We start from the raw sequence: 12,484 nt of genomic DNA on the forward strand, positions 1-12,484 counted from the left end.
GAACACCCAGGACTGATTTCCTTTAGAATGGACTGGTTGGATCTCCTTGTAGTCCAAGGGACTCTCAAGAGTCTTCTCCAATACCAGTTCAAAAGCATCAATTCTTTGGTGCTCAGCTTTCTTCACAGTTCAACTCTCACATCCATACATGACCACTGGAAAAACCATAGCCTTGACTAGATGGACCTTTGTTGGCAAAGTAACATCTCTGCTTTTGAATATGCTATCGAGGTTGGTCATAACTTCTAAGGAGTAAGCGTCTTTCAATTTCATGGCTGCAATCACCATCTGCAGTGATTTTGGAGCCCCCAAAAATAAAGTCTGACACTGTTTCCACTGTTTCCTCATCTATTTCCCATGAAGTGATGGGACCAGATGCCATGTGAATGTTGAGCTTTACGCCAACTTTTTCACTCTGAATGCCTGATGAACTATGGAATGAGGTTCATGACATTGTACAAGAGACAGGGATCAAGACCATCCCCACGGAAAATAAATGCAAAAAAGCAAGATGGCTGTCTGGGGAGGCCTTACGAATAGCTGTGAAAAGAAGAGAAGCGAAAAGCAAAGGAGAAAAGGAAAGATATAAGCATCTGAATGCAGAGTTCCAAAGAATAGCAAGGAGATATTAAGAAAGCCTTCCTCAGTGATCAATTCAGCATATTAAACTAGTGGAAATGCAAAGTTTGTGTCAACTTGGAATTCAGTATAAATGAGAGGTGGTTTGCATTAAGAAGAAGAATATTTAGGGTTTCTTTTGCAATTCTTTATTTTTTTTTCCCTACTGGGAATTTAGTTACCTTTAACAGCTATCAGCTCTTCCATGTTTTTATTCATTCATCCATCCATCCAATCATCCATTCATCCATCCAACCATTCATTCATCCATTCAAAACTCTAAGAATCTAGATACACACTTGCATTTAATTCTGGGAAACAAAGATATTAACAAGCGCCCTCTTTTAGAAGAAGAGGTACGAAGAGGTGACAAGCCCAGGCCGATGTAGTGAGCTCCTTGTAGGCTCTGGTCCTAGCATTCAGGACTCTCTCCACTGGATTCCACTCTTGATCCTTGTCTAGCCTGATTGTCCTAGAGGTTTTTCTATCAGCTGCCACCTACCTATACAATCTACCGTGTTTATGGATAGGAAGCAGTGCAAAGAATTTCCTTTTCCTAGTACGCACTGTGATTGTGCCATCCTAGGTCTGAAAGGCATGGGAAACTGAGACTCACTGTTCACGAAGACGGCAAACCTCAGGAAGGACAGGTAGCGCTCCCCTTCAATGGGGTTCCAGCCGACATCAGGGTATCCTTTGGCTAGAAGCATGGGGCAGCTCTGTAGGCCACAGCCTGCCAAGTAGGTCACCACCTGCCAAGAACAAAACAAAAGTTAAGTGAGTTTTTTTTTTTTTAATGTAAGTTTTTTATATAGTTGGTAAGGCATGCACAATTCTGGGAACTGAAGGGCTTTCATTTCTCTAGAAGCTGGAGACAGCCCACTACTTTCCAAGTAAATAATTTAGCAGATTTGAAATTGGAACCTTCTACTCATTTTTGTTTCCAAGCAATTGACAAGACTGATGATCACTGCTATGTAGATATAAGCCATATGCTATGATTTCCCGGTTCTGGCAAGAGGGACATGGCATTTAAATGTAGGCCTAACTAAGGTGCCCCGGGGGAGACGACGGTGGATGCAGGCTGGGCCTGTTCATTTGACCATGGGCTTTCAAAACCAAAATGTTCAGTCACTGGTTGACTGGGTAGGCCCTCCTTCTTCTCTACAGACTTCCCCGGGTACCCTCTCTCTCCTCTCCCTCCCTCCTGGTCTCCCTTCCGAGGGAGACTCAGGGTCCCGGATAAGCAGTTATCATGTGAACAGGTGAATGTGGCTGAGGGTGGGCTGCTGAGCATGGCATCCTGGGGCACTATCTTATCGTGTGAGAATCACTACCTAACTTTAAATACAGGTGTCAGTTAGCATCATATCACCTAAATGAAAGCTGAGATATTTATTGCCGTTTAAATGGATGAATAGCCAAGTCTGACTAAACTCTGTCCCCTCAGAGACAGAGGCCAGGAATGCCCAGGACATTCACATAACAGCAATCACGTAACTTGCTGCTGGGTGCACAGCTCCTGAGTTCATGTGTGTATGGGGTGGGGCGGGGTTTGTCTTGTTTCTGTTCCAATCACTTCTTACTAAAACCAGGACGTGTTCCAGAACATAAAAAACTGTGTCATGTTTCTCCGCTGCTTGAAGCCCTCCAGCAGTTTCTGTGGCTTGAGGCTCTAGAGTGAGGTCCCACAACATCACAGGTAACAGAACGGCCTCTAGAGCCCAGAGCTTTCGACCCTGGCTCTGACACTTGAACCCGATGACTCCGAGGATGTTGCCTCATCTCTCTATGCCTCAGTTTCCTCTCCTATAACTAGGGCAATGATAAAAAGGCTTGTCCTAAGGATCACGTGACTTAATTCTGAGTGGGGCCTCGCACACAGTGATTCCACAGATGTATGGACCTCTGCGGTTTGCAGCAATGGCAGCATAAGGCCCATTCATTTCTGTTTCTCCTCCCTTCTCAGCACTTCCCACAAGCTTCAGGGCTCTGGTCACAGCCAGCTTTCTGAAGTTCAAGCACACCATGCTCTCTTCTCTGAAATTCAAACATTCCTGGCACATGTTTGTCTTCAACATGACTGAGTAGCTTCTGCCCACCCTCAGGGTCACCTCTTTGCTGAGAGCCCTTCCCGATCCCCTTGTTGGGGGCAGATGCCCATTCCCAGCTGCTCCCAAACCCACCACACAGTGGACAGCCCTTTCCTTGTCCCCCTCCTCCTGACTAGACGGCTCCCCTCCAAGCTGAGAAAGTGCATTGTCAGTCTCGTCAGCTGTCCAGTCAAGGAAACAGTGAAGACGGGATAGGAAGAAGGTGAAGGTGTCTGTGGAGCTGGCAAGTCCTGTCCACAGGAGATGCTGTGGTCCTAATTATCATACGGCTCCCAGGACTCACATCCCGCCACACTTTCCTTACACGCTGAAGAGGTTCTGATGGAGGCTCAGCCTTTGGTCTGCTTTTCCTTGGCTTGGCTGTGCTATAAGCAGGGGAGAGCAAGCACAGCACCTCCCCAAGGCCAGTTACCTTCTCGAGGTCTGGCTCCTCTAAGCCCAGCGCTAACTCATTGTTGTCCATCACAGAGGAAGCGGCCACATCCAGTGGGGTGGATCCTCTCATGGAGGGGGAAGCTGAGGAAGAAGGAGAGAAGGGGAGAGAGGGAGAAAGAGGCCACCCGGCGCTGAGCTGAGGTTGCAGTGCGCAGTAATGGCCAGGAGAGGTCAGCAAACACAAAATCTGGACACATCGTTGTCCTCAAGGGGGGGCTGCCTGCCCAATTCAAGAGCAGCTTTGTTTTCTATCCTTCCTCCCTACACTCATTACTGACCGTGAATATAGCTTAAGTTATATAGGAGCACCTGCACCATGTATTTTCAAGTGCTTTTCTAACATGGAAGTTCTTGGGCCCTTGTTTGGTGATCATTCAAGTCTCAGATGTCATTTGATAACCAAGCTCACATAACTTGGTCATTTCTGGGGTCACCACCTAGAATTTAAAAATAACCTCAACTCTTAGAATTATATCAGGTCACCAACATTGTCTTTCATTTCCCTTTGTTTGGTTCTTAGGGTAAAACTGAGAAAAACTTTAGGTGGCATTTTATAGAAAGGTTGTGTAGTCTAAGCTTGTTGCTTAGTCCCTAAATCGTGTCCAACTCTTTTTGCAATCCCATGAGGTTGCATTTGAGAAACAGGAAACCTGAGATTACAGATTTCACGTGCATATAATGTATTTGCGTCTTCCACAAATTCATTTAGTTTACATACAGAAGAGTGAGTACAGCAAGTGCATGCATTGGTTTTCCAGCGGTGGTGTTGGATTTACACTGTTTGTCCATAGTTGCTCCTGGCCTGTCTGCCTTGCAGCTATGAAAGCACTGGCTGGTTAGCTGATGGGACAGGCATGTAGCCTGCAGCCAGCCTGCCAAGAAGGGATTGGATCCATGACCTTGGTCTTATTAGCACTGCTCCCTGGTCCGCTGAATGGGCTGGGAGGTGCTGGATCTCCAGACTACATCCATAATCTCAGGTAGCATTTCATGAACCCCGGGTCCCCAGAGAGAGGAGGCAAAACTGTGTGACTATAAACTGTGCCTAAGCCAAAATGAATCTGTCATCATTACCGTCACCATGGCTGGTTGGCAGCGACTTCTCTCCTTAGGTTGGAGAGCAGAGACATATTATTATTATTTCACATGTTTTGAGACCAGGCAGGATTCCTTCTTCTATTTAAAAATACCATAGCACACATGTGACTTCTTTCCTTTTACTGCCTAAGTGGCCAGCAGGGGAAGGGTAACCCCTGAGCCAACTGCAGAAGTTATAACATGACCTACCTAGGCCAACACTGCTGTTCTCCAACAGGTAACTTAGATGCTCAAACATGGCCTTCTGATTTTGTCGGCTGATTCGACAGAAATAGCACAGGAAGCGGCAACAGCTAGCAACCATCTTTGGAAAGGCAATCTGTAGGGAGAAGTAGAAAGTGTCACGGGGAAGAATCTATCGTGAAGCCTTTCTGAAAAGGCTGACTTCAAAGAGTCTTAGGTTGGAGCCTTCCAAGCTGTGAACAGTTGGGAAAAAGAATTTTCTCCTTGCTTCCGGTTGTTTCCAAGACGTTTTCATAGGAGGGACAGAGAATAGACACCTAAGAAGAGGCTTCTAAAAATATTGAGGGCTAATTATAGCTCCTGAAGTATCTTTCTTTCAAAAAAAAACCAGATGTCAAGACAGAATTCTAGTCATCCTCAGATGTCATGTGAAATTGTTCAACCCTACATCAGACCACTGTTTCTGAGTAGGAAGGGAGGGGACAGAAAGGGAGATGGGTGATCACAGAAAATAAGACCTAGCACTGTATCAAACCTGAGTCTTCTGGGTAAAGATCGGCCTCTACTGCTGTAGAAGCCTCAACAGCATCACCCTTTCAGACTGTGAGCCTCCCCCAATTACCTCTGTCCTTGATCACCACTCTCCTATGTGCTCCTAGAGCATTCATAACATGATTCTTACAATTTAGCACCAAAGTGCCAACTTCCATTACCATCAAAAGTGGTTGGCTTCTCTGCTTAACAAAGTAATTAGCATCTCCAGGGGCTGGCCGCATCTTCTGTTTGATCAATCATGCTCAATAAATGGTGTCAGTGTTAACCTTGGCTCAGGATCCAAGAAAGCCCTTGATTTCCACTTTTAGAATCATGGAACGTGTTCTAGGAAGTAAGATTCTAAAAGTTAGTCTGTCTGCTTGCTGAGGCACACAGACGTTTGTTCAGAGGTCTTCTGGGGAGGGTCCACTTTCCTGAGAGATCAGAAGGAAGCAAATGAGGAGCAAGGTGAATGGGGCTCCTGTGTTCTTCCTTCACAATGCTCACCTGTCAATATTGGTGGCACTGCTTTCCTAGGACCAGGTACTCTCGAATTTCCAATATTTAAAAACATCCCCTATCTGTTGCCTTAGAACCTCTCTGACTCTGAGAAGGACCTGGACAAGGTGCACTACCTGCCCAGGTGGGCCCTACTGGCACTTCCTGTCCCTTGGCAGCAGGAGCTCCCGGGCCCCTTATGGTGGGGCTGGCTAGGAAATCGACATCGTCAGGAGCTTGGCTCAGACAGGAAACACGTACCCTCCAATGGGAACAGTGCCAGGATTGTTATTAAAATCCTATTTTCCTTTAGAACTGCCTTCTGACACAGCACCAAACACACCAGGCTCCTAAGTGGAACCCGGAGGAATTCCATCTTGGAAGGAGCAGGACTGCAGAAGAGGATGGGAAGGAGACTGAGCAGCCCAGTGAAATGAGTGAGAAGTGTTAACACTGGCTGGGTCCCATCTCCTTGCTCCTCCCCGTACCCTCCCTGGGAAGAATCACTAGGCAGTGGGCACCAGCCACGTGCAGGGGTCAAATTCAAGATAAATTCTCCTTGGAGAATTACCTGCAACTTTTCTGCACCCAGCACGTTCACCATCACCTCCATGACGGTCTCATGCATGCCGAGGACTCTCATGAGGTTGGGGTGCTGGTAAAATACCTTGTTGTTCATTATGTCTCTAGGGTAATCACAGAGAGAAGTCAGCACTTGCTTATTTCAATGCTACAACAATGCAGGGTTGAGAATACACAAATGCACATGAACACACATTTGGGGTGAACTAATGTATGAGTTTGATCCCTGAGTTGGGAAGATCCTCTAGAGAAGGGAATGGCTACCCCCTCCAGTATTTTTGGCTGGAAAATTCCACGGACAGAGGAGCTGAGGAGTCTGGAAGGCTACAGTCCATAGGGTCACAAAGAGTTGGACACGATCGAGGGACTAAAATTTTCACTTCTAATGTACATGCCATCTGCTGGAAAGATGGTCAGAAGGTACTAGGTTGGTGGAATATATGTGGAGGGCCATTTTTAGCTGAAGGAATATCTTATGCTCATTTATTTCTACTTTTTTTCTTTTAAATATTTCCTTCTGATGACATCAAGTAGCTGCCCCTCAGTTGTTGTTTTTTTTTGCTTGTGATAGTTTTGAGATAGCCCAAACCACTGAATTCTCTTCCTCTGTGTATTAAGGGTCTTCTATTTTTTGTTCTCCTGTCCTTATATCTATATCTCTATGTACCTTAGTTATCCAAATGGTAGGGCAGGGTTGTACCCTCTTCTTAGGGCAGTTGTGTATTAGGTGCCAATGATATTCTGGGACAGTAGCACTCAATAAAATGATCAAAATGAAACATAAAAAGAATTACGTTTTTAAGTCATTCGACATAAATTCTCATAATAAAGCTGCAGGCAAATCAAAATACAGAGGCAGCCTGCAGCCTGGCTGTGTAATTCCTTGCACGTGGTTCCTCTCAGCCCATATCCCTTTCTCCAGAGGGCTGCAGCTGTTAAAAGGAGACAGCAGTAGGTTTTAGTGGAGCTATGTCTACCACAAGGGCTGGAGAAAGGCTAGTTCTGCAGCTGTTTCCTCTTCCCATAAAAGTCTCTTCACCTCTGTTGTAAGAGTCCTCTTTGGAAATGAATTTAAGGAATGCATGCATCCCCTCGTCCTGCCTCAACTGCCAGCATCCCTGTTCTGGGTCTCAGTGACGCTCCTTTACTTTGCTGGTTTGAGGGTGGTAGGATGACAGTTCCAGCAGCAGGGAGACTATGGTTCTAGTGCTCGATTTTATTCAGGTAAAACTGTGGGTTAGTCAGTGAATGTTTTGGGGGGGCTTTAGGTTTCTCATCTGCAATATATATTACCTAATTAAAGGAAATCTTTTTGATATCTAAAATGCGATCTTTCTTGTGGTATACATATACAATGGAATACTACTCAGCCATAAAAAGATGAAATTTTGCCATTTGCAGCAACATGAATGGACTTGGAGGGCATTTTGCTAAGTGAAATAAGACAGATAAAGACAAACACTATATGATATCACTTATAAGTGAAATCTAAAAAATACAAGAAACTAGTGAATATAACAAAACAGAAGTAGACTCACAGATACAGACAGCAAACTAGTGGTTATCAGTGGGGAGGAGAGGCTGGGGCAATACAGGGGTAAGGGAATGGGAGGTACAGACTGTTGGGTGTAAGATAGGCTCAAGCATATATTGTACAACACAGGGAATTTAACCAATATTCTGTAATAACTGTAAAAGGGAAGTAACCTTTAAAATTGTTTAAAAATTAAAAATTTAAATTATGAAAACAAAAGCAAGCAAATAAAATTCAATCTTTCTAGTGATGTGGCTTCTAAGGAAGATCTACAAGCTACTGTCATGAGGAAACACATTTTGAAGAAATGATGACAATGACTCTACTCCCAAGAAAAGGGAGGAAAAGGGCTATAGTTATTCAAAGGGAAGTTTCAGAAGATTTCCAGTCAAAACCTTAGGTGCTCAAAAAGTCTCTCTCTTGTTGGGTTGAACACACTGTCCCCTCCTTTGAATCTTTTCATTGCTTCCCTGGGACTATTTTTATCAGATTCAAACTAAATATCTGCTTTTTTCCAAGATTCCTTCCTCCTCCTTCTGGCCACGGCCCTTCACCCCAAGTAGCCCACTGTCTGGTCTCTGAGGTTATTGAAGGGGACTGATTTAATGAGCATATAATCTGAAAATGAGTGAAATCAGGATGGGGAACCCAGAGGTTTTTATGTGACTTGATTTCAGAACTGCCTCCTCTGCAAGCTTGCCCTTGATGGGAATGACCCACCCCAGCCCGTTGATCATGAGTAGCTCCTCCTCCTTGCCCATCCTGACGCTGAGCAGGCAGCGAATTTGGCCCAGGGCAGCTAGCAGGCTGATGGTGTCGCTCACGGAGGCCTGGCTGATGGTATAGGTCTTGCGCAGTGCCTGCAGCAGCTCCCCGATGCTGTCGTACTGCCGCCGCAGAAGGTTGAACATCATCCGGACCAGCTCTGCATCCTGGATCTGGTCCTCCTGGGCCCATCGGATCATGGTCTGTGAGATGAGCTCCTTCAGGGTCGCTGGAAGGACAAGGGGAAGCACCAGTACTGTGGCTGTCGAGGCTCAGGAGCACTGCGCACTCTGTCACTTCACTCAGTGATAACGTACAACATCAGCTGGGTAGGGTTAAAAAAATTCTTAAAGGTGGATTATGGCACACAGAGAAGTAGAACGCATACCAAAAGGCAGGTGCATGAGCCATATTATAATAAAAGAATATCTTCAATTTGAACTGAGAAGGCTAAATGTTCTATTTGGATTAAATGGCATTCAGTGACGCTTGAATGATGCTGGACATAGAAGACAAAATAAGATGCCTTCTTGCCATCAGGGTGCTCACAACTTGGTTCTTCACATTTTCATTTTGACTTAAAAGCTACATTTTATCCTTATTTTATAATACAATGCAATACATACTAAGATGGGATTGTGTATAAGTGCCACAGGATACAGTGGGGAGTGATTCTGGATGGACAAAATCATAAGAAGACATTGGGCACTGCCTCTTAGGAGTAAAGCACTATTAAGTGCTAGGATTTCTCTACCATAAACGGCAGCCCACCAGGCTCCCCCATCCCTGGGATTCTCCAGGCAAGAACACTGGAGTGGGTTGCCATTTCCCTCTCCAATGCATGAAAGTGAAAAGTGAAAGTGAAGTCGCTCAGTCGTGTCCGACTCTCAGTGACCCCATGGACGGCAGCCCACCAGGCTCCTCCATCCATGGGATTTTCCAGGCAAGAGTACTGGAGTAGGGTGCCATTGCCTTCTCTGCTACCATAAATACTATCCTCCAAGTATTCTAAAGATACTATCCACCATGAATTGAGTAAGCCATACCACTGATTCAAGAACTCTAAACTATATTTGAGATGACACAAACATAAAAATACACTAGGGGATGGAGAGAAGTAGACTGAGAACCTTCTATTAGGTCAAAAGACTTTGCAACCAGACATCTGACCATCACCCGCTGAACTGATTGTGTTGTCCTGGATCTTTGGCAGGAGTCAGCTGACACTGTGTCAGATGCTTCACAAGCATCAAGGGAGGATCCAGTATGAGTGAATTCAGAACGTATTGGGGCTCGTGCTGGTTGCACAGAAACACCACTGGCTGCACAAGTAAAGGAAAGATGGCTCAAGTGGGAAGCAAACCAGCACTGGGACCATCACAGGTTGAGCTGAATGGCCCCCACAAAGTGCTGATGGTCACTGGTGGGGGAAGATGACCAAAAGGGAGATGCAAATCTGAGCAGGAGGACAGTGTGATAGGGGATCCTGTCAGAACGTCTGGGAGGCACTACTCACCCCCCTCCATGTCATGCACATTTCCAGAAGATGCTGTAACACAGGTGAGACATGCTGCTCTTATAATTGCTTCCAAGTCCAGCTCTGCCTGGCACATTCTTGCAAGGTATGGATGGCACCAAGGCCCTTAATTCAGACCAGTGATAAAGGCAGAGCTCAGGGGCTGATGAGGGTTGAGCAGTCCTTCACTGAAAGCACTGGGGATAAACTCAGATGCTTTCAGTAGCCTGTGCCCCGTCTTATAGTTTTCTACCTCTGTGACACTAAATATGGCCGGTGTCTTCACTACATACGATAACGGCTCATCATAAGGATATGAAAACGGAACTTTGTTACCAAAGCTCCAGAAGAGATCTAGATGTAAAGGATGAATTCAACTTACTTCTGTGTCTATCAACCCTGGGGATATTTTAGGTTTAGACAGGAGACATAAGCTAAAAAACTTAAAAAAAAAAAAAAAAAAAAGGATACCCAAGGCAGAGAAAAGCACAGTTAAAAGATGTTCCTAAGAGAACTCACTAGGCAGGGATTGCTGACTAACATTTGTTAGGTTAGATAATACCTGAACTTTCTGGGGGAGAAAAGTTATTTACCATCTAAGCCTGGTCTCCTCTCAGGAACTTATTTCCTCAGCAGTCAAATGTAAAAGTTCTTGTTTCTCCTACTTAATAGTCACACTAATGAATAAAAGCAGGAGAAAACCATAGATGTTCTTGTATGCAACATAAGCTTACCCGGTCCTGTATGTACAGTTTCCTCTTAAGCCTGATTTAGGACTGAAAGAATTACAGTTCTCAATACTTACAACCAAATTCATTGCAGAGATAATACACGTGACCACAGTCCCTGCCACACATGAAAAGCAACCATAAGTATTAACCAGCTCAAGGACCATCCTCTTTTCAACAGGGAATTCTACAGAGTCACACTGAAACCATGTAAATATTCCCCTAACCTGTCTTTCGGATTAGTTCAAGATTCTGGTGAGCTCTTAGCCACACACTGACTTACCAATCCAAATCAACATTTATAGCCTAGAGAATGGTTCATTTCAGCACAACACCTCATGAGAGGGCAAATGGGAAAGGAAATAGCTACTTTGTTTTGGAAAGGGCAAGATTTTATTTTTGTATAGTTGATTTACAATATTGTGTTAATTTCTGCTGTATAGCAAAGTGATTCAGTTAGGTATATGTGTGTGTATATATATTATATATATACACACAGTCTTTTAAAAAATTTTCATTTCCATTGTGGTTTATCACAGAATATTGAATACAGTTTCCTGTGCTATACAGGGGACCTTGTTGTCTAATGTGTATGTAATAGGTTTGGATCTGCTAATCCCAAACTCCCAATCCTTCTCCCCCAACCCCTCCCCCTAGACAACCACAAGTCTGTTCCCTATGTCTATGAGTCCATTTCTGGGAAACAGCTCTTTAGCCTGAAAGGGAAGAACAGGAAATGCCCCGTGGGTTCTTTGTCCAGGTCAGCCTTTAACGTATATGTGAGGCAATGGGATAAACAATTATCTATGTGTGACCAAGTTAATGCTCAGTTAAAAAATTGTGACCCCCAAGCTCCCAACAGAAAAAGCACCTCATCATCGTGTATCGATAGGCAGATGTAATTCAGTAGAAGGCACAGCATTTAAGACCATTCTTGTTGGACAAGGTTTCAGATTGTGAGACCGAGGTTCAGAAAGTGAGAGAAAGTATAACTATGAGAAGAAAACAAACTGGGGACGGGGGAGAAACATTCTTAAGAGCCCTGAGAAGCACGGTGTACTTTGCGGCCTGACATATGCTGGAGACCTAGCACCCACCAAGCAAACCTAGGCTGAATAATGAATTTTTAAAGGTCTAAACACCTCTGGGACTGAGAAAATGGAGCTTTATATCCCTGGCAGCAATGCTGTTGAAAATTGCTAAGACTTTAATTAGCTCCCACGAACCAGCAACAGAGCAGCATAAATGAACCAGGGTAGAGAGGTTAAAGAGAACACATTTTCTAGAATGTGATAGGTTCTTCATGTAACTGCATATCTGGGGATTAAAATAATTAATGCACATAACCATCTCTGGCATAAACCATGGGCTTAATAAAAGGTAGCTCTTATGCTATCTGTGCCAGTAACTATAAAAGTTTGGTTCACAGCCCCCTGGGGTCTCCAAGACCCTTCAGGCAGTTTGCAAGGCCTGTTGTACTTTCATAATACTTCCAAGATGCTATTTGCCCTTTTCATTGTGTGATCAGCTGCACTAATGGTGCAAAAGCAATAGTGGGTAAAACTAGTGGGGCAAAAACAAACAAACAAAAACAAAAGCTGGGTCCTTAGCACAAAATCAAGACAGCAACACCAAACTCTATGCTTTCCTGCTGCATTACCAGACCAATGACCGGTACTGCTTGCATTAGAATGCTCTGAGTGGCATAGAAAGATTATTAATTTTATTAACAACAAACAACTGATGCTGAAGCTGAAACTCTAATACTTTGGCCACCTGACGTGAAGAACTGACTCACTGGAAAAGACCCTGATGCTGGGAAAGATTGAAGGCAGGAGGAGAAGGGGATTACAGAGGATGAGATGGTTGGATGGCATCA

At 44.5% G+C, this 12,484-nt stretch overlaps 1 protein-coding gene across 1 annotated transcript in view; it reads right to left on the reverse strand.

Moving 5' to 3' along the window:
* The window catches only part of RYR3 (ryanodine receptor 3), a 567,299-nt gene that overhangs the window by 140,169 nt on the left and 414,646 nt on the right, over nt 1-12,484 (reverse strand). The window contains exons 39-43 of the mRNA XM_010844173.1: nt 8,317-8,590; nt 6,052-6,166; nt 4,455-4,584; nt 3,145-3,248; nt 1,235-1,370 (exon numbers count right to left, since the gene is read on the reverse strand). Coding sequence (XP_010842475.1) covers nt 1,235-1,370; nt 3,145-3,248; nt 4,455-4,584; nt 6,052-6,166; nt 8,317-8,590 — 759 coding nt within the window. The remainder of the gene's footprint in view (nt 1-1,234; nt 1,371-3,144; nt 3,249-4,454; nt 4,585-6,051; nt 6,167-8,316; nt 8,591-12,484) is intronic.

Source organism: Bison bison, unplaced genomic scaffold (assembly GCF_000754665.1).
Source record: "Bison bison bison isolate TAMUID 2011002044 unplaced genomic scaffold, Bison_UMD1.0 scf7180017864197, whole genome shotgun sequence".
NCBI classification, from domain to species: Eukaryota; Metazoa; Chordata; class Mammalia; order Artiodactyla; family Bovidae; genus Bison; species Bison bison.